Consider the following 18,974-nt stretch of genomic DNA (forward strand, 5'->3'; position numbering starts at 1 on the left):
AACATTGTCCTCAATGTTTCGATCCAAGGTGGAGAAGAAAAGACAGAACCTATATGGATGCTACCGGCGGGCTATCACGACCAAATCCGCTCCGCGTCCGGAGGAAATATCTTCTCCTATCATGCTCATTAATGGTGTCACCACCAGCAGCAACACTCGTAGGAATGTGCGTGGAGACCAACTCATCTTTGAGACGATCGTCTATAGATTTTTCGCCTAGATATGGCCGAGACGTGACAAGAGATCCATATCTTTATTATCTGCAAGTTCAAACGATAAAAGGAAAATATTAAACTGAAAACTCGTGGGTTGCCTCCCACGCAGCGCTTTATTTAACGTCGATAGCTCGACGGCTTAATAGTGCAAGCACTCAAGGTGGTTCTCTCGAGAATGACTCCTCGGTTGAACTTTTAGCAAACCTCGTTTTCCATGGCCACTTATCAAGCCATCTCACATATCCCTCACCTTTTCTTTTCTTTCTTTTGTGGGGTGGTTCATTCTTTTGAAATTGTGGTGGCGGTTCTGGATCTATCCTAAGTATCAGCTTTTGAAACTCGGGCTTAGTGATATCATCCACCACCTCAAAAGTTAACCTTACCCTCTTATCACTAACGATATCCTTAGTTTCATGGTCGTCTAAATTTCTATTTTTATGCAAGACTTCAAATAAGGGTGCATTAGTGTGGATATTTTCCAATATCTTCACATACATTATGGATTTGGAGTCTACCTTAGCTTCCACAAAACTTTGCGGGAAAGAAATCGGTGGGGTATAGGGAAAAGGAATAATAATAGGTGCTTCCCTCTCTACCTCTTCTACAACCTCCCTTTCAGTTTGTGTTGGTGGATTTTTGTCAATCTCCACTCTTTTCTCACTAGAACTCTTCTCAACCACATCATCAATCTTCTCAATCTCATAATCAATCTCCTCAATCTCATTATCACTCTCCTCAGGAATTTCAATTTGTTCTTCACTAATAGTTGATTCCATATACTCCTCAAGTAAGTGTCCTAGCGACTTTTGTTTAAGTTGGGAGATTTGAGTTTCTAATGCCATGTTGTGAGTCGCGAGGGACTCAACCATAGTGGTCAGTTGCCTAAGGGGTTCATTGTTTTGAAGACTTTGGTTGATAAACTCTTGGTTTTGGACAGTTTGTGTCTCTATAATTTGAATGAATAGATATTTCACTACTAATGCAATTGAAATATATAGATGATGGATGACATGCCTGCGGTAAATTTAATTCACAGTCAAGCATTGTTATTATTACTCAAACATCAAAATTTTATGATTTATGACATATGTAGAGTCAACTATATTAAACCATGTAAACCATCATATATATATATATATATATATATATATATATATATATATATATATATAATATTAACTTAAAGAATCTTTAAGTTAAATAAAGAAAGTCAAATACAAGTTTAAAGTGTTTCTGAATGGTGCATCTTAAAAAGAAAAACTTGAATCCTATATATAGTTTTAGGCTCTCTTTTCCATCACAAAAATAAGCGATGTGGGACTTTTTTAACACACATACACATACACATACACATACACACACACACACACACACACACACACACACACACACACACACACACACACACACACACACACACACACACACACACACATATATATATATATATATATATAACCAAACCCAACCTTTTGTGAAAATAAATAATATTATCACACCAAAATACATACACATAAGAAAACATGTTGCATGATCTATATTTGTGTGTGAGTGATATTGTGACTATTTCATTGTTCACCACCTAATAATACTTAAAGACCATTAGTGGATATTCTATCTAGTTTTCATATTAATTAGGTATTTATTAATGTGTCGGTATGTTGCCATCACGTTGAATTATTTCATTTTTCAAATATTGTAATCAATCATTTTTATATTATTGATAATGTTTACAATCCGTTAATTGGTTACAAAATTTGAATTAATGAATTTTCACTCAATAGTTTAAAATAAAATTTTAAAAGAATTAAAATTGAAAAAATTATATATTATTAAAAAACTATTTAATCCAAAAATTCTTTAAATTAATGTTATATATATATATATATATATATATATATATATATATATATATATATATATATATATATATATAATATTCTAATTTTTCATTAAGAGATTAATGATATGAATTTCATTTAGTTGAGATGGAACCAAGTGGCATTATGGTAAATAAAGTTTAGTTGGGGGATACTTTAGTCCTTGCACTCTATTCTAAGTCTTAAGGATTGTTTGGTTTTGGAACAATTCTGATTTTTAGAAGCTAAAAACAGAATTTAGGAGAAGAAGAGAAGAAAACGTGAGAAGAAGAAGAAGAAAGGAGAAGACCCATTCAACTTTCAGCCTTGCATGCACCTTTGATCCATCAACCTTCATCATCTACTTCTGATTTTCAGAGCTTCTTCCTCAGCTTAATCAGGTGAGTCTCATAGATAGAGACTTTGGGGAAACTTTTGGGGTTTATGTCAATGTGAGGGATTATGGGATTGAGAGTATGTGTTCTATAATCCTTATTCATGCTTGTTTAAGACTCTATTCTAGTAGTAATTCGTGTATGAACATTTACCATGTCTTATTGCTCCATCAAGAATGATTGCATGTAAGATTTTGGGGTTTGGGGACCCCAAACGCGTTCTGCATTTTTGCTGATTTTGCAGAGTTCGCTGCAGCGAACTTTCATTCACTGTAGCGAACTGTGTAGCGAATAAACCTGGGAGCTGAATTGATTTATTCGCTGTAGCGAACTTTCCTTCGCTGCAGCGAATCGGGGCTTCGCTGGAGTTCGCTGTAGCGAACTGACCTGGGTTTGAAGAAGTTTAGCTTCTGTTTGAGTTCGCTGTAGCGAACAGAAGTTCGCTGTAGCGAACTAGTCTGATGCAGAATTGATATTTCTCCCATTTGAGTGCAGTTTCGTTTTGTATCGGAATCGAAGGCCTCTTATGACTTGAATGGCATTCTAATATGCGTTTTAATTATATAAGACCATGATTGGACTAAAATCCCTTGGATATGCTTGTATGTGTGAAATACAAATTGTGTGGATTATATTGTGGCATTATTATATTATGATTCGTTTGTTCCGGCTGAACATTCGTATGTGATTGCCTGTGTGATGGCTTATACCGTGTTGTGTGATCTCGGTGTTTTGTGTATGCTTGAACCGGAGTAAGCTTAAGCTACTAGGTGGTAAGTCCTGTTTATGGACTTAGTTCCATCATTACCGTTGCGATGTGCTTGTGAGGGCCTACGGGGCGTATCCCACTCGACGTTAACTCATCTGCATTCTCGGTATGTTTTGCACACCTGAGCTACCATTGCGATATGCTTGTGAGGGCCTACGGGGCGTATCCCACTCGATGTTAACATATCGGCGTGCTTGGTATGGTGGAGAAGTAATGCCACGTAGGTAATATTACTTCCGATTCACCTCTAGTGATGCCACGTAGGCAAGATCACTAGTCTTTCGCCCGGTGGGCTCGTATTGTCAAGATGGCGTATTTGCACTCGATGTTAACTCATCTGCGTATGGACAGTGATGGGGTCGGACGCCATTTAGGCAATGTCACGGCGGTAACTCATCTCGGATGATTTCCATTTAGGAGGAGTATCCGATTAGTCTTGCAATGTGCTTGTGCAAGTCTCTTGATGCGATGTACGGGTGTAACCCACCGAGGGTGTGGTTTGGCAGCCTAGGTAGACAGGCAGATTCTACTCCTGGATTCCTCGTACATGGGTACGGGTCTGCATACTTGTTTGTGATGGCGTTGAGCCTGTTGTTGTTGATGCCTCCTTGGATAGTTATGGGACTTCATTGGTGGTGTACCCTTGTTTGTAATTGTACCTGGCCGTGAGGTAACCCGGATCCTCGGTGGATCCGTTGATTGCATGCTCCCTGTAGAACTGAGTGAACCCGTAAGATAGGGAGACTCACTGGGATTTAGTAATCTCACCCCATTCCAATTATTCTTTTTACAGGTGGTTCGAGGCAGGATCGAGGCAAGGGTAAGATGACTTAGCTTCGAGTTGACGTTTCTTGGCGATGCATTTCGTTGTAGTCTATGATCTTTTGTATCTTCGTCTTTTGTACTATGGATATGTATTTGTACTAGTTGGAACTCATGTATTTTGGCCATGACAGTTTGGGCTTTTGTACTTGTACTTATACATTATCTATTCCGCTGCTTATGTTTATGATTTTCGAGTACCATTTTAATGCCATATACGTATATCCTTGGCAATGTATGTATGGGGTGTTACAGTTGGTATCAGAGCAGGTCGATTCTCGGCTTTGCTACGAAACATCATAAGTCAGCATAATTCTGCCTCATATGTGTAGTGTCGGCATGATTCCTTATGTCTTACTTATGGCATTAAGCCTGATCAACTTGATTCCGTGTGTAGGACAAACAGGAAGATGGCTGAACAACGCAGAGGTCCCGGAAGGCCCAGGACGAGGAATGTGGAGACTGAGCCTGGAACTGAGAATGCGGGTGTGCCTTGGGTGCAGTTAATGCAACAGATGCAACAACAGAATCAGATGATGATGCAGATGATGCAAGGCATGCAAGGGCAACAACCAACCGCTCCTGCTCCTACTCCTCAGGCTGCAGCAGGGCCTGACTTTCGTGCCTTCTTTCGGATGGATCCGCCAGAGTTCTTGGGTGGCTTAGATCCTGTGATTGCGCATGATTGGCTATATGCTAGGGAGATGATATTCCAGGCTATTCAGTGCACAGAAGAAGAGGAGGTGATCTTTGCTGCTCAGAAAATGAAGGGACCAGCAGGTAGATGGTGGAATACGGAGTCTACGTATTTCACTAACCGGGGGATTCCAAAGGATTGGCAACATTTCAAGACAGCTTTCTTGGAGAAGTACTATCCCAACAGTGTGCGTGCTTTGAAGGAGCGTGAATTTCAATCTTTCAAGCAAGGCAACATGTCGGTATCTGAGTATGCTGAGAAGTTTGAGGACATGGCTGCCTATTCCAGACAAGCAGCTTATGCACCAGATGAGTTGTGGAAGATTGATCAGTTCCTCATGGGGCTGAATGCTGATATTGTACACAGTGTGTCTCAAAGGGAGTTTACCACTTATGCTGAATGTCTGAGACAATGCTATGTTGCTGAGAACACATTGAAGAGGGTCCAAGATGAAAGAGAATAAAATAAGCCGGTTCGTAGGGAACAAGGAAGGTCGGGACAGCATTTGAAACCCCGCAATTCTCCAGCTATGAAGAAACAGGTCTATGCAGATCGCTCTACTCAGCCTCCCCGATGTGGTAGATGCAAGGCAAACCACTTTGGAAATTGCAAACCAGATCTTGTGAAATGTTACAAGTGCAATCAGTTGGGACATTTTGCAAGGGAGTGTACAACCCCAGATGTTCTTGAAAAGACTAAAGGCCGTGTTTACACCTTAGACGCTAGGAAGGCTCAAGGAAACACCAATCTTGTTGCTGGTACGTGTTATGTTAATGATCAGCCCTTGTTTGTGCTAGTTGATTGTGGAGCAACACATTCTTTTATTTCTTATCCTTGTGTGCGGAGGCTTGGTTTTGAAACGAGTCTTCTTCCTAATCCTATGATTATCTCGTCGGCTACGGACGATATGGTAGAAGCTCGGGAAATTTGCAAGGAGTGTTCTGTTACCTTCAATGGTCGTAGATTCGTGATTGATCTCATTTGTCTACCTCTTAAGAAGATCGATGTAGTACTCGGTATGGACTGGTTGTCAGCTAACTCGGTGTACATCGGTTGTAAAGAGAAGGCTATCTTCATTCCTGCTGAGGAGACTACACCAACCGATGCCATTGAACATCTTCTTGAAGGTACAGTTAATATGATCAATTACCTTTTTGCTCAAGAGAAGTCTTTCCTTTTGGTTCTTACGTCGGACTCCAAGGATAAGAGGAGTATTTTGGAGATTCCGGTTGTGTGTGAATTTTCCGATGTATTTCCGGAGGATGTTACTTCTCTTCCGCCAAAGAGGGAAGTTGAATTCTCTATTGATCTTGTTCCGGGTACCGCTCCAGTTTCGACCGCCCCTTATAGGATGTCTCCTGCAGAGCTAAGGGAGTTGAAGAGTCAGCTAGAAGAGTTGTTGGCGAAACACTTCATTCGTCCTAGTGTTTCTCCATGGGGAGCTCCAGTTTTGTTAGTGAAGAAGAAGGATGGTAGTATGCGTTTGTGCCTCGACTATCGTCAGCTGAATAAGGTAACCATAAAGAACAAGTACCCTCTACCGCGAATTGATGACCTACTGGATCAATTGAAAGGAGCCTGCGTGTTCTCGAAGATTGACCTCAGGTCGGGATATCATCAGATTCGGGTTAAGAGTTCAGATGTATCGAAGACTGCTTTTAGAACGAGATACGGTCATTACGAGTTTTTGGTTATGCCGTTCGGGGTAACCAATGCTCCTGCTGTCTTTATGGATTACATGAACCGGGTGTTTCAACCATATTTGGACCAGTTCGTGGTAATCTTCATAGATGACATCTTGATCTACTCTCGAACTATTGAACAGCACATGGAACATTTGAGGATTGTGTTGTCGGTTCTTAGAGAAAAGAAGTTGTTTGCGAAGCTTAGCAAATGTGAGTTCTGGATGTCCGAAGTCAAGTTTCTTGGACATGTCATATCTGGCGGTGGCGTAGCTGTAGACCCTTCAAAGGTAGAAGCAGTGATAAATTGGGAACGACCCAAGAATGCAACTGAGGTCCGTAGTTTCCTAGGCTTGGCAGGTTACTATCGGAGGTTCATTATGGGCTTTTCCAAATTGGCATTACCTTTGACCAGGCTTACAAGGAAGGAAGTTTCATTCGAATGGAATTCAGAATGTGAGAAGAGTTTTCAGAAACTCAAGGAAAAGTTAACTACTGCTCCAGTGTTGGTGATCCCAGATCCAAACCGATCTTATGAAGTGTTCTGTAATGCTTCTAAGAAAGGCTTAGGTGGAGTGTTGATGCAAGATGGACAGGTTGTAGCTTATGCATCTAGACAGCTGAGATCTCATGAAGAGAATTATCCTGCACATGACCTTGAACTCGCTGCAATTGTGTTCGCGCTCAAGGTGTGGCGACATTATTTGTATGGGGTTCACTTTGAGATGTTTAGTGATCACAAAAGTTTGAAGTATCTCTTTGATCAAAAGGAACTCAACATGCGTCAGAGGAGATGGATGGAGTATTTGAAGGACTTTGACTTTGATTTAAAGTACCATCCCGGTAAAGCTAATAAGGTAGCTGATGCCTTGAGTAGAAAAGAGATAAAAGTTGCAGAGCTGATGATGTTAGAATTTGGCCTTATGGAGAAGTTCAGAAATTTGGACTTACAGTTTGAGTGGGCACCAACGGGTGTGTTGATAAGTAACTTGTGTATTGAGAATGAACTGCGGGAAAGGATCCGTCAAGCACAGTGGAATGATGTAGAATTGCAGGCTAAAGCAAACCTTCCTGATTTCGTTCGTACATCTGGTGGACTCATTCTTTTTGGACGAAGGATGTGTGTGCCAAATGATGCGGAGTTAAGGAGGTTAATTCTGGACGAGGCTCACAAGACCAAATTCACCATCCATCCCGGTCGACCAAGATGTATCAAGACTTGAAAGGGAATTTTTGGTGGCCTGGTATGAAGAGAGATGTGGCTGATTATGTAGAGCAGTGCGTGATTTGCCAACAAGTGAAGATAGAGCACCAAAGACCCGGTGGTATGTTGCAACCATTGGATATTCCTGTTTGGAAATGGGACAGTATATCCATGGACTTCATTGTGGGACTACCACGGGTATTAGGTGGGCACGACTCGATATGGGTGATAGTGGACCGTTTGACTAAGTCCGCGCATTTCTTGCCGGTTAAGACGACTCACAAGGTTTCTCATCTTGCGAGGCTTTTTGTAGTAGAGATTGTGAGATTGCACGGTGTACCTTCTAGCATTGTGTCGGATAGAGATCCGAAGTTCACTTCCCGATTTTGGAGAGCTTTTCATCAAGAGATGGGTACAAATCTGAATTTGAGCACTTCTAACCACCCTCAGACAGATGGACAAACTGAAAGGACTATTCAGACCATCGAGGATATGCTAAGGGCATGTATCTTGGAAATTGGTGGAAGTTGGAAAGATAACTTACCTTTGATAGAATTTGCATATAACAACAGTTATCATGCGAGTATCGGTATGGCCCCATACGAAGCCTTGTATGGAAGGAAGTGTCGACCACCGTTGTGTTGGTCTGAAGTTGGCGAGAAGGGAATCCTTGGACCGGAGATAATTCAAGAAACCACGGAGAAGGTTAAGATGATTCGAGATAAGATGAAACAAGCTCAAGATCGACAGAAGAGTTATGCGGACAAACGAAGGAGACCGTTGGAGTTTGATGTGGGAGATCATGTGTTTTTGAAGGTGACTCCGAGGTTGAGGTTGAAAGGACCGTTTAAGACGCGCAAACTTAGCCCGAGATACGTAGGACCTTATCAGATCATGAGACGGATAGGTGAAGTCGCATACCAGTTAGCGTTGCCTCCTTCACTATCCGGGCTGCATGACGTTTTCCATGTGTCTCAGTTGCGGAAGTATGTGCCGGATTCATTTCATCCTATCCTACCGGATACAATTGAAGTTGAACCAGATCTTTCTTTTCAACCGAAACCTTGTCGTATCTTGGAGTATGCTAGCAAGTCGTTGAGAAGCAAAGAGATACCTCTTGTGAAGGTGTTGTGGGAAGAGTCGCGTCCTGACGAAGCGACTTGGGAGCTCGAATCAGAGATGCGGGAGTTGTATCCTCACTTATTCTGGTAAGTTTTCGAATTCGAGGACGAATTCTATTTAAGGGGGGGAGAATATAATATTCTAATTTTTCATTAAGAGATTAATGATATGAATTTCATTTAGTTGAGATGGAACCAAGTGGCATTATGGTAAATAAAGTTTAGTTGGGGGATACTTTAGTCCTTGCACTCTATTCTAAGTCTTAAGGATTGTTTGGTTTTGGAACAATTCTGATTTTTAGAAGCTAAAAACAGAATTTAGGAGAAGAAGAGAAGAAAACGTGAGAAGAAGAAGAAGAAAGGAGAAGACCCATTCAACTTTCAGCCTTGCATAAACCTTTGATCCATCAACCTTCATCATCTACTTCTGATTTTCAGAGCTTCTTCCTCAGCTTAATCAGGTGAGTCTCATAGATAGAGACTTTGGGGAAACTTTTGGGGTTTATGTCAATGTGAGGGATTATGGGATTGAGAGTATGTGTTCTATAATCCTTATTCATGCTTGTTTAAGACTCTATTCTAGTAGTAATTCGTGTATGAACATTTACCATGTCTTATTGCTCCATCAAGAATGATTGCATGTAAGATTTTGGGGTTTGGGGACCCCAAACGCGTTCTGCATTTTTGCTGATTTTGCAGAGTTCGCTGCAGCGAACTTTCATTCGCTGTAGCGAATGATTCGCTGTAGCGAACTGTGTAGCGAATAAACCTGGGAGCTGAATTGATTTATTCGCTGTAGCGAACTTTTCTTCGCTGCAGCGAATCGGGGCTTCGCTGGAGTTCGCTGTAGCGAACTGACCTGGGTTTGAAGAAGTTTAGCTTCTGTTTGAGTTCGCTGTAGCGAACAGAAGTTCGCTGTAGCGAACTAGTCTGATGCAGAATTGATATTTCTCCCATTTGAGTGCAGTTTCGTTTTGTATCGGAATCGAAGGCCTCTTATGACTTGAATGGCATTCTAATATGCGTTTTAATTATATAAGACCATGATAGGACTAAAATCCCTTGGATATGCTTGTATGTGTGAAATACAAATTGTGTGGATTATATTGTGGCATTATTATATTATGATTCGTTTGTTCCGGCTGAACATTCGTATGTGATTGCCTGTGTGATGGCTTATACCGTGTTGTGTGATCTCGGTGTTTTGTGTATGCTTGAACCGGAGTAAGCTTAAGCTACTAGGTGGTAAGTCCTGTTTATGGACTTAGTTCCATCATTACCGTTGCGATGTGCTTGTGAGGGCCTACGGGGCGTATCCCACTCGACGTTAACTCATCTGCGTTCTCGGCATGTTTTGCACACCTGAGCTACCATTGCGATATGCTTGTGAGGGCCTGCGGGGCGTATCCCACTCGATGTTAACATATCGGCGTGCTTGGTATCGTGGAGAAGTAATGCCACGTAGGTAATATTACTTCCGATTCACCTCTAGTGATGCCACGTAGGCAAGATCACTAGGCTTTTGCCCGGTGGGCTCGTATTGTCAAGATGGCGTATTTGCACTCGATGTTAACTCATCTGCGTATGGACAGTGATGGGGTCGGACGCCATTTAGGCAATGTCACGGCGGTAACTCATCTCGGATGATTTCCATTTAGGAGGAGTATCCGATTAGTCTTGCGATGTGCTTGTGCAAGTCTCTTGATGCGATGTACGGGTGTAACCCACCAAGGGTGTGGTTTGGCAGCCTAGGTAGACAGGCAGATTCTACTCCTGGATTCCTCGTACATGGGTACGGGTCTGCATACTTGTTTGTGATGGCGTTGAGCCTGTTGTTGTTGATGCCTCCTTGGATAGTTATGGGACTTCCATTGGTGGTGTACCCTTGTTTGTAATTGTACCTGGCCGTGAGGTAACCCGGATCCTCGGTGGATCCGTTGATTGCATGCTCCCTGTAGAACTGAGTGAACCCGTAAGATAGGGAGACTCACTGGGATTTAGTAATCTCACCCCATTCCAATTATTCTTTTTACAGGTGGTTCGAGGCAGGATCGAGGCAAGGGTAAGATGACTTAGCTTCGAGTTGACGTTTCTTGGCGATGCATTTCGTTGTAGTCTATGATCTTTTGTATCTTCGTCTTTTGTACTATGGATATGTATTTGTACTAGTTGGAACTCATGTATTTTGGCCATGACAGTTTGGGCTTTTGTACTTGTACTTATACATTATCTATTCCGCTGCTTATGTTTATGATTTTCGAGTACCATTTTAATGCCATATACGTATATCCTAGGCAATGTATGTATTGGGTTGTGGACCTCCGTTTTTTATCCCGGGCCATACCTCTGTTCTGGAGAGATACGTGAACTGACTCTTTTTTATCGCTTAATGCTTTCGCATTTTTGAAAATTCACAGAGTCGCCACCGACCTTTTATTTTATCCAATTAAGGAAAGGTTTATAAAAGAAACAGAAAAAAGACCTTTAAGAAATTCTGGGTAAGGGGGTAGGTTATACAAAGGGAAGGTGTTAGCACCCTTTGTATCCATGGTTATCCATGGGCTCTTAAGTTTGCTTAGCTCACTTGTTTTTCGATTACTTTTCAATTGCTTTAGAATGCTCATATGTGGTTTCAAATACTTTTGTAAATTGAATTTTGTAATGATCCGTGTGTGGATGTATACAAAATGCTTGTTTATCTTTCGAAAGATGTTTTGAAAAGAACGTTAACTTTGTAATAATCCGTGTTTGGATGTATACAAAGTTTTGTCTTTTTTGAAAGTTTTGTTTTGAAAAACAACAGTGTATGAGAATTTTGTTTGTTTTGATTTGAGCAAGCAAACTAGGAGGTCTACCTTGAGTTGTAAGGTCTTTATCCTATTTCCTTTAAAAATCTATCCTTTCACCGGATATAAACGCAAGGTTCGATTTTGTACTCAAAATAGTAGAATTTTAACTTTGATTTTGAAAAGAATGAGAAGGGATTGCCTTAAGAGGTGCAAGTGTGATTGTGTTTGTATTCAGATATTTTATCTTTGAAGTTAGTGATCTAACGGTTCAATTTTATCTTTGACATACACGCAGTTTATATTTGCTGGAAATTAAAATGCGAAAATGTAAAGTGCGGAAAGTAAATCTACGCTATTACATCGATTGTGCAGGAAATGTAAACTAGCCTATTTACATGAATTTGACATCCTATACATTTATCTAGGAATTTAAATTGCAAGAAAAATAAAAGGCATGTTTTTGGATTTTTTATGATTTATTTTAATTATGATTAATGCATGATTAATTAAATTAAAATGAAGAGAAAAAAAATGAAAATAGATTTAAACCTAGAAATTAAGTTTAAAATATGTACAAAATATTTGTCAATTAATTTTAAAACAAAACTAATTTTTTTGGAATTTTTGGAATTTGATTTGAAATTGATTTAAGCTAATTAAAACATAATTATACAAATAATTAAAACTTAGAGAGAAAATTATTCAAAATATGTACAAAATTAGTTTATAATATATAAACAATATTTTATATAAAGAACAATTTTTTTTATGATTTTTTGATTGGTTAGAATAATTAAAAAGCCAATATATAAATATATACTAATTAATTATGCAAAATATTGAAATTTTGAAGAAAAATAAAATATTTTTATTTCAGAAAATAATATATTATTTTAGAAGTCTAAAAATATTTTTTGTGTATTTTTTGGATTTTTAAAAACTATTTTAATTAATTTAACAAAGAAATTAAAATAAAAATAGAAAATAAAAGGATACTGATCAGGTGTGGTGGGGTTGAGAGTCCATGGTAAGGAGTGCTTTGTCTGGAGCGTTGGATGATGTGACTGGAACGATCATGTGGTCATTGAAACGAGGGAGTATGATGCGTACATAGCCTGCAAAGCACTGAATCATATATTTAAAAAAAAACAAACGCGCGCAGGGCAGCTAATGAGAGGCTGCCACGAGTTCGTCTTCTTCCTCCGTCCGTTGGCTTAGGCCTGCAACTGTCACTAAAGGTTTTAGTGACGGTTTTTTGCTGTAGCTACATGTCCTGCAAAATAACGAATAGGGGTAAACCTAAAAATAAATTTGGCGCGACCCCTCCATTCAATTCGTCTGATCCATACGAACTCAATGGTACCACTTAGAACCTCTAATTTTGCCTATTTCAGAAAGCCCTAATTTTGAAACTATGAACCCTAAAATGGTAGTTTCGTGTATACGTGTTCAAACTTCAATTAAGTTTCCAGAAATGATCTACACATCAAACCAAACTCAACTATATGTCTACATCTTGTTAAACATGCGTGGATAACCAGATACGAATTGATTTAAGTTCGAGCAAATTATGACCTGTATAGCTCGATTTAGTGAGCTTCAAGGCTTGTAATTGATTGGGATACGTTTATTGATGTTCAAAGATGATGTTTGAATGCTTTGTTTGAACTGAAACTAGTTAGAAACTAAAATTCGAATTTTGAATTTCTTTCAAAAAGTTCCAAGTGGTTACAAGTGTATTATGAGTAAGGCTTTGTTTCTGAACTTGTCTCCTTCATTACTGAAGTATGCTAGCCTATTTATAAGCATTGAGGTGCTTAAAATCTAAGCTAGAAAGCAATAAGTGCTTTTGCTAGAATCTTGACTTTTCCACATATGTAGCTTGGCATTTAAGCCACTATGGCTTGATTTTCTTCTCTCCCTCTGCTGTACTTTGCTTTGAGACAGAGTTGAATGAGTCATATTGATGAGTCATGCTTGGAATACAAGCTATCCATTATCCTTTCATTTTTCCTTTTAATTTAATCTTAAAATAAGAAAAAATCAAGCAAAAATGGATGAAAAATGTTATGGGCTTAGTCTTGGTCGTGGGAGGCCCATAATATTATGGAAATGATGTTTGAACCATGAAAACTTGGCCCCATTTGGAAAAAATGCATTTTTGAGCAATGTTGATTTTATGCATTTTCCAAAATTTAGCCAACTTCAACAAGGTGTAAATCCATCAATTTTTGTCATATGAAGGAGATCTTGCACTTTTTGGAAACCTCAAAGAGTCCTCTAACCAATGCCTTTGGTCTCATGTCAAAATGATTTTTGATGCTCCTTGTGTGTCCTTTTGAAAAAAGTGTCTTTTTGTTGACTTTGAAAATGACCTGTAATGTCTTTGATCATATTTTTCAAATGGTGAATCCAATGATCATGGGATCAATGGCATTTGAAAGATAATTGAATTTCCTTCAAAATGAGCTTTGGTTTGAATTTTTTGGATGAAGGATGAGAGAGTTATGATCAGTCAAAGTTGAGTTGACTTTTTAGGCAAAAACCCTAATTTTGAATCTTAGGGTTTTGTTGATTTTTGATCTTTCCTTGATGAATTATGATAATCCAATGATCAAATGATGAATCCTTTGACAAAATATGGACTTTGACAAAAAATTTCATTTTTGACTGTCTGTTGACTTTTTGGGTCAAACGGGTCGTCTGTTGACTGTTTGAGCTGCTGACGGTGCGTCTGAGTGAATTGAAGTTTGAAAATTTGTATGATGGTACTTTGAGATATATGGATGTGTATGAAATCCATTTGAGCTCTCAAAAACTTGTTTCTCCTGTAAAAACAAGAAAACCCTAGTCAGGGACTGTTTATGTAGGAGACAGTTAAGCGTACCTAATTTTTGTGCAGTGTTGAGTCTCTGCTAATCGCATGATATTCAGAAGACTTCTAGAACAAAAATCTTGGAATTTTGAATTGTGAAAGATTGATTTGATTGATGGTACAAAACACTGAGAATTGTACTGCCAGCAGTTTGGCTGTCGACTGACTGTTCAGGTATTGACGTAGCAGTTAGAGTGAAAAAATCAACAGTCAAAGTTAATTTTCTTTTTTTGTTGTTTTTGTTTTATGTGAAAAATGAAAGTTATTTACATGACTTGTTAAAAACACATACATAATAAATAACTAATATTTACTGTATGCGGGCAAAATTACCGATAATAACCCTGAAAATCATTTAATGCACAGAAAAATGAATATTTGACTGGCAGAAAACACACAAAATATTATCTGAGTAATTAAGCAATATTATGACAAATAGTACAACATTTAATACTGACAGTACAAATATTACATACTATATTGAACAGTACGACGAATAAACGGTACATTTAAGAAATAAGAAATACGGCAAATTTTAAGAATGACGATTGATAACCCATGCTACAAATAGTAACATGTAGATGATTGGGAGCATAAGCATCCCAGGTCCACAGTGTTCCGGGCTATGTAGACAGAAGAAAGACATGATCACCGTAGCAATGGTGATGACCATAAGAAAACACGTTTCCCACCGCTTTGCCATTTTGTCGGGAAAGAAGAAAGGATGGATTATGAAGTGGAAATTTGAGAGATGAATTAGAATTTGATGTGAGATTTTATGGAAGAAAATGGGAGGTATTTATAGAATGGAAAGGAGGATAGAGACGTTGGGGAATGATGTGATTCCGTACAAAAGGAAAATTTGAGTGGAAGTAAGATTTGAAAGAAAGTGGAGATAGTGTTGGGAAAAAGAGAGATTTGATTTTTGAAAAAGAGATTTGAAAAGATTTTTGAAAATAATGGAATATAGTACAAAAATTAGTGGGAAACAAAAGATAATAATAATCTACTTGTTACCAGTACAGTCTGAGTTTCCTGATTCTGCGCCTGCAAAAAGATTTAACTCTGTACCAAATGTGTCAGTACTATTTATCTGTAAATAAATAAATAGCATGTGTGAAGTAATAAACAGTATTTGGCGTTTGCGTAAGAATAAATTCAACTGCAAGCCAAATTACTGTATAAGAAAAATTCTAAAAACTAAGTATTTCATATGTCAGGATATTTGTTGAAATAAAAATCCATGATTATATGAGACTCTTAATTTTCAGATTGGAGTTTTCTTGAAAAAAGATGCGGGCAAATTTTGGGGTATAACAGTTGCCCCTATTCAATCTTCTTAAACCTGAAGAGATTGTCTGAAATCTGAAGGTAGAAGATGATTGAATATTTAGATGCCCTGAAAATTTGCACTTACCTTGATCAGAAGAGATGTTGGAAGTTGCATTTGAATGTCGTCTGCGAAATGTTGTTGGCAGATTGGAACATTACCTGAGATGGGCTTTCAGATGCCACCTGGTAAATGGGTTGAGGGTTTGTTCATCAGAATGAATCCATTGATTATATCTTGATGAAGGATTTGAAAGTCTTTGTGTTGACTGTTTCGGAACCGTCCAAGGTTACCGCTTTAAGTCTTGGAGGATGATTGCTACGGAACTTGTCCAAAGTTTTTTCTGCTTTAGATTTTGAAAGTTGATCATTGTGGAACCGTTTGAGGTATCAGCTTTAGATCTTTGATGTTAGATCATTCTTGAACCGTCTGAGGTATCGACTTTAGATCTTCAACGTTAGATCGTTCTGGAACCGTCTGAGGTATCGCTTTAGATCTGCAACGTTAGATCGTTCTGGAACCGTCTGAGGTATCGCTTTAGATCTGTGATGTTAGATCGTTCTGGAACCGTCTGAGGTATCAACTTTAGATCTGCAATATTAGATCGTTTTGGAACCGTCTGAGGTATCAACTTTAGATCTGTGATGTTAGATCGTTCTGGAACCGTCTGAGGTATCAACTTTAGATCTGCAATGTTTGTTTTTGAGTTGGTAAGTGATCAGAATGAATCTTCGGCTTGATTATATCTGAGAGAACCGTTCATGGAATTCAGGTGAACACTGCATGTGATTGAGAACATCTTTGTTGAAGATATCCGTCTACCTGAAAAATCAAGTTAGTGATATGCAATGTTTATGATGCATGTAAATGTGAGATATTCCCGGAGAAATATGCATGTTATGTTGTGTATGAATATGCGCATGATGCATGATGTATGATGTATGATGTATGAATATGTGATGTATGAATGTGAATATGAATGTGATGTCAAGCTTCTATTTGGGAAAATAAATTTCCGCCAGTCATCTGGATATGACTATATTGTGATTGTTGATGATCTTTTGTCTTGTTTGAGTACCCTCGGCTGGGGAAATTCTTTGAGAACCATGGTACTCTGTTGAAGGATCTTTGACTATCACTTGGGAATGAAAGGTAGCTGGAAGTGCTGATGCCCTTTCAAATGGGAATGAGGAAGATGCATAATCCTCCGATGCACTATCTGACCAAGTCCGGGTGCGGGGATCACACCTTCTGAAGATAGCAATCTGGAACAACCCTGCTGGGGGATAAGACCTCTTTTGAAGAGAAAATCTTTTTGAGGAATTTGCTGAGAAATGTGTTTCTCTTGGGGATTTTTCTTCTGATGGGATGATGTCCAGATAATTGGGACATTTCCTGAATGCTATTCCTGTTTTTCCTGGTAAACATCAATCATATTTAAATGCACATGTTCATTCAAAATTATCATTGGGACGTTTACGTATTTAAAACAGAAAAAGTGAAAATAGTGATTTTTGAGCCTAAGCTGCATTGATTTTTGAAAAAGAGCCATGATAGGCTGGTTAGCACAGGGAGACAACAATCCTAGAAGTAGGAAACTGTCAGAAAGTTTTGGAAAATATTTATAAAGATAAATAGCTATGTGAAAACAATCCAGTCAAGTTTCAACTCTGCTATTGCCAATCTGTCTTCGAGCATCTCATCCCTCACTTGTTGGAAGAAAGTGATTGGACTGATCGGTGTCTTTGAGGTGTTGAATCTTGATGGTGAGTAGGCAGCTGAACGGAACATAGTTGTATGCTTCATTCCCTAACTTTTGCCTAGGCTGCCCTTTCAGGTTTTCAGCCTACCGGGATAGTATTTGTTTAGTCTCTAATTTTTTCCTGGACCGCCCTTTCGGGTTTTCAATCCACCGAGACGCTCATTTTTTGCCTAAGTTGCCCTTTCAGGTTTTCAACTTAGCGAGCTGTTTTTTTTTCTTTTTAAGAGAAGTATTTTTTGACTATGTCAGCATTCACAGGGTGTGGGAAATCCTCGCCATCCATGGTGGTAAGCAACATGGCTCCGCCGGAGAATATTTTCTTGATTATGAATGGTCCCTCGTAGGTGGGAGTCCATTTGCCTCTGGGATCACCTTGTGGTAAGATGATGCGTTTGACAACCAAGCCACCAGTTTGGTATGCTTGACTTTTGACTTTTTTGTTGAAGGCTTTGATCATACGCTTTTGGTATAGCTGACCATGACAAATAGCTGCGAGCCTTTTCTCATCAATCAAGTTTATCTGGTCCAACCGTGTTTGAATCCAATCGTCTTCGTCTAGATTGGCTTCTTTCATAATCCTTAGGGAAGGAATCTGAATTTCAATTGGAAGAACTGCCTCTATACCATAGACTAAGGAGAATGGAGTTGCCCCTGTTGAAGTACGCGCAGATGTGCGATAACCATGAAGAGCAAAAGGTAACATCTCATGCCAGTCTTTGTAGGTTACTGTCATTTTTTGTATGATTTTCTTGATGTTCTTGTTGGCAGCTTCCACCGCGCCGTTCATCTTTGGTCGATATGGAGAGGAATTATGATGCTTGATCTTGAACTGTGTGCAAAGTTCAGTAATCATTCTGTTGTTTAGATTTGTGCCATTGTCCGTGATAATCCGTTCAGGGATGCCGTACCGACAAATGAGATTGTATTTGATGAACCGGGCCACCACATTCTTGGTAACAGAAGCAAATGAAGCTGCTTCTCCACTTTGTGAAGTAGTCAATAGCGACCAGGATAAAGCGATGTCCGTTGGAGGCAGTAGGTTTGATTTCTCCAATCATATCAATACCCCACATTGCAAAAGGCCAAGGAGCCGTCAGGACGCTTAATGGAACTGGAGGTACATGTACTTTGTCAGCGTATATCTGGCATTTGTGACATGTTCGGGAGTGATGATGGCAGTTTGTTTCCATGGTAGACCAGTAATAACCCGCTCTCAGGATCTTTTTAGCCATTGTATGTCCACTGGAATGAGTACCGAAGGCACCATTGTGTATTTCTTCCATGATCTGTTCTGCTTCCTTCTTGTTTACACAGCGAAGTAAAGTCGAGTCATGGTTGCGTTTGTATAGGGTTCCATTGCTTAGAAAGAATTTGGCAGCAAATCTCCTTAGAAACTTTCTGTCGTTAATGGATGCCCCTTCAGGGTACTCCTGAGCTTCGAGATATCTTTTTAC

The 18,974-nt window shown here is 39.1% G+C and overlaps 2 protein-coding genes across 2 annotated transcripts; both read left to right on the top strand.

Annotated features, from left to right (window-relative positions):
- Window positions 1–4,608: 4,608 nt before the first annotated feature.
- Window positions 4,609–5,220, top strand: LOC131597878 (uncharacterized). The gene has a single exon (XM_058870539.1). The coding sequence runs from the start codon at window positions 4,609–4,611 to the stop codon at window positions 5,218–5,220; it is 612 nt and encodes a 203-aa protein (XP_058726522.1).
- A 66-nt stretch (window positions 5,221–5,286) lies between these two features.
- On the top strand, window positions 5,287–7,662 carry LOC131597879 (uncharacterized). Its single transcript, XM_058870540.1, has 3 exons — window positions 5,287–6,152; window positions 6,420–7,128; window positions 7,210–7,662. Exons 1-3 carry the CDS (start codon window positions 5,287–5,289, stop codon window positions 7,660–7,662), a joined length of 2,028 nt encoding a protein of 675 aa, XP_058726523.1.
- The last annotated feature ends 11,312 nt before the right edge of the window (window positions 7,663–18,974 follow it).

Source organism: Vicia villosa, linkage group LG4, assembly GCF_029867415.1.
Source record: "Vicia villosa cultivar HV-30 ecotype Madison, WI linkage group LG4, Vvil1.0, whole genome shotgun sequence".
Taxonomy (NCBI): Eukaryota; Viridiplantae; Streptophyta; class Magnoliopsida; order Fabales; family Fabaceae; genus Vicia; species Vicia villosa.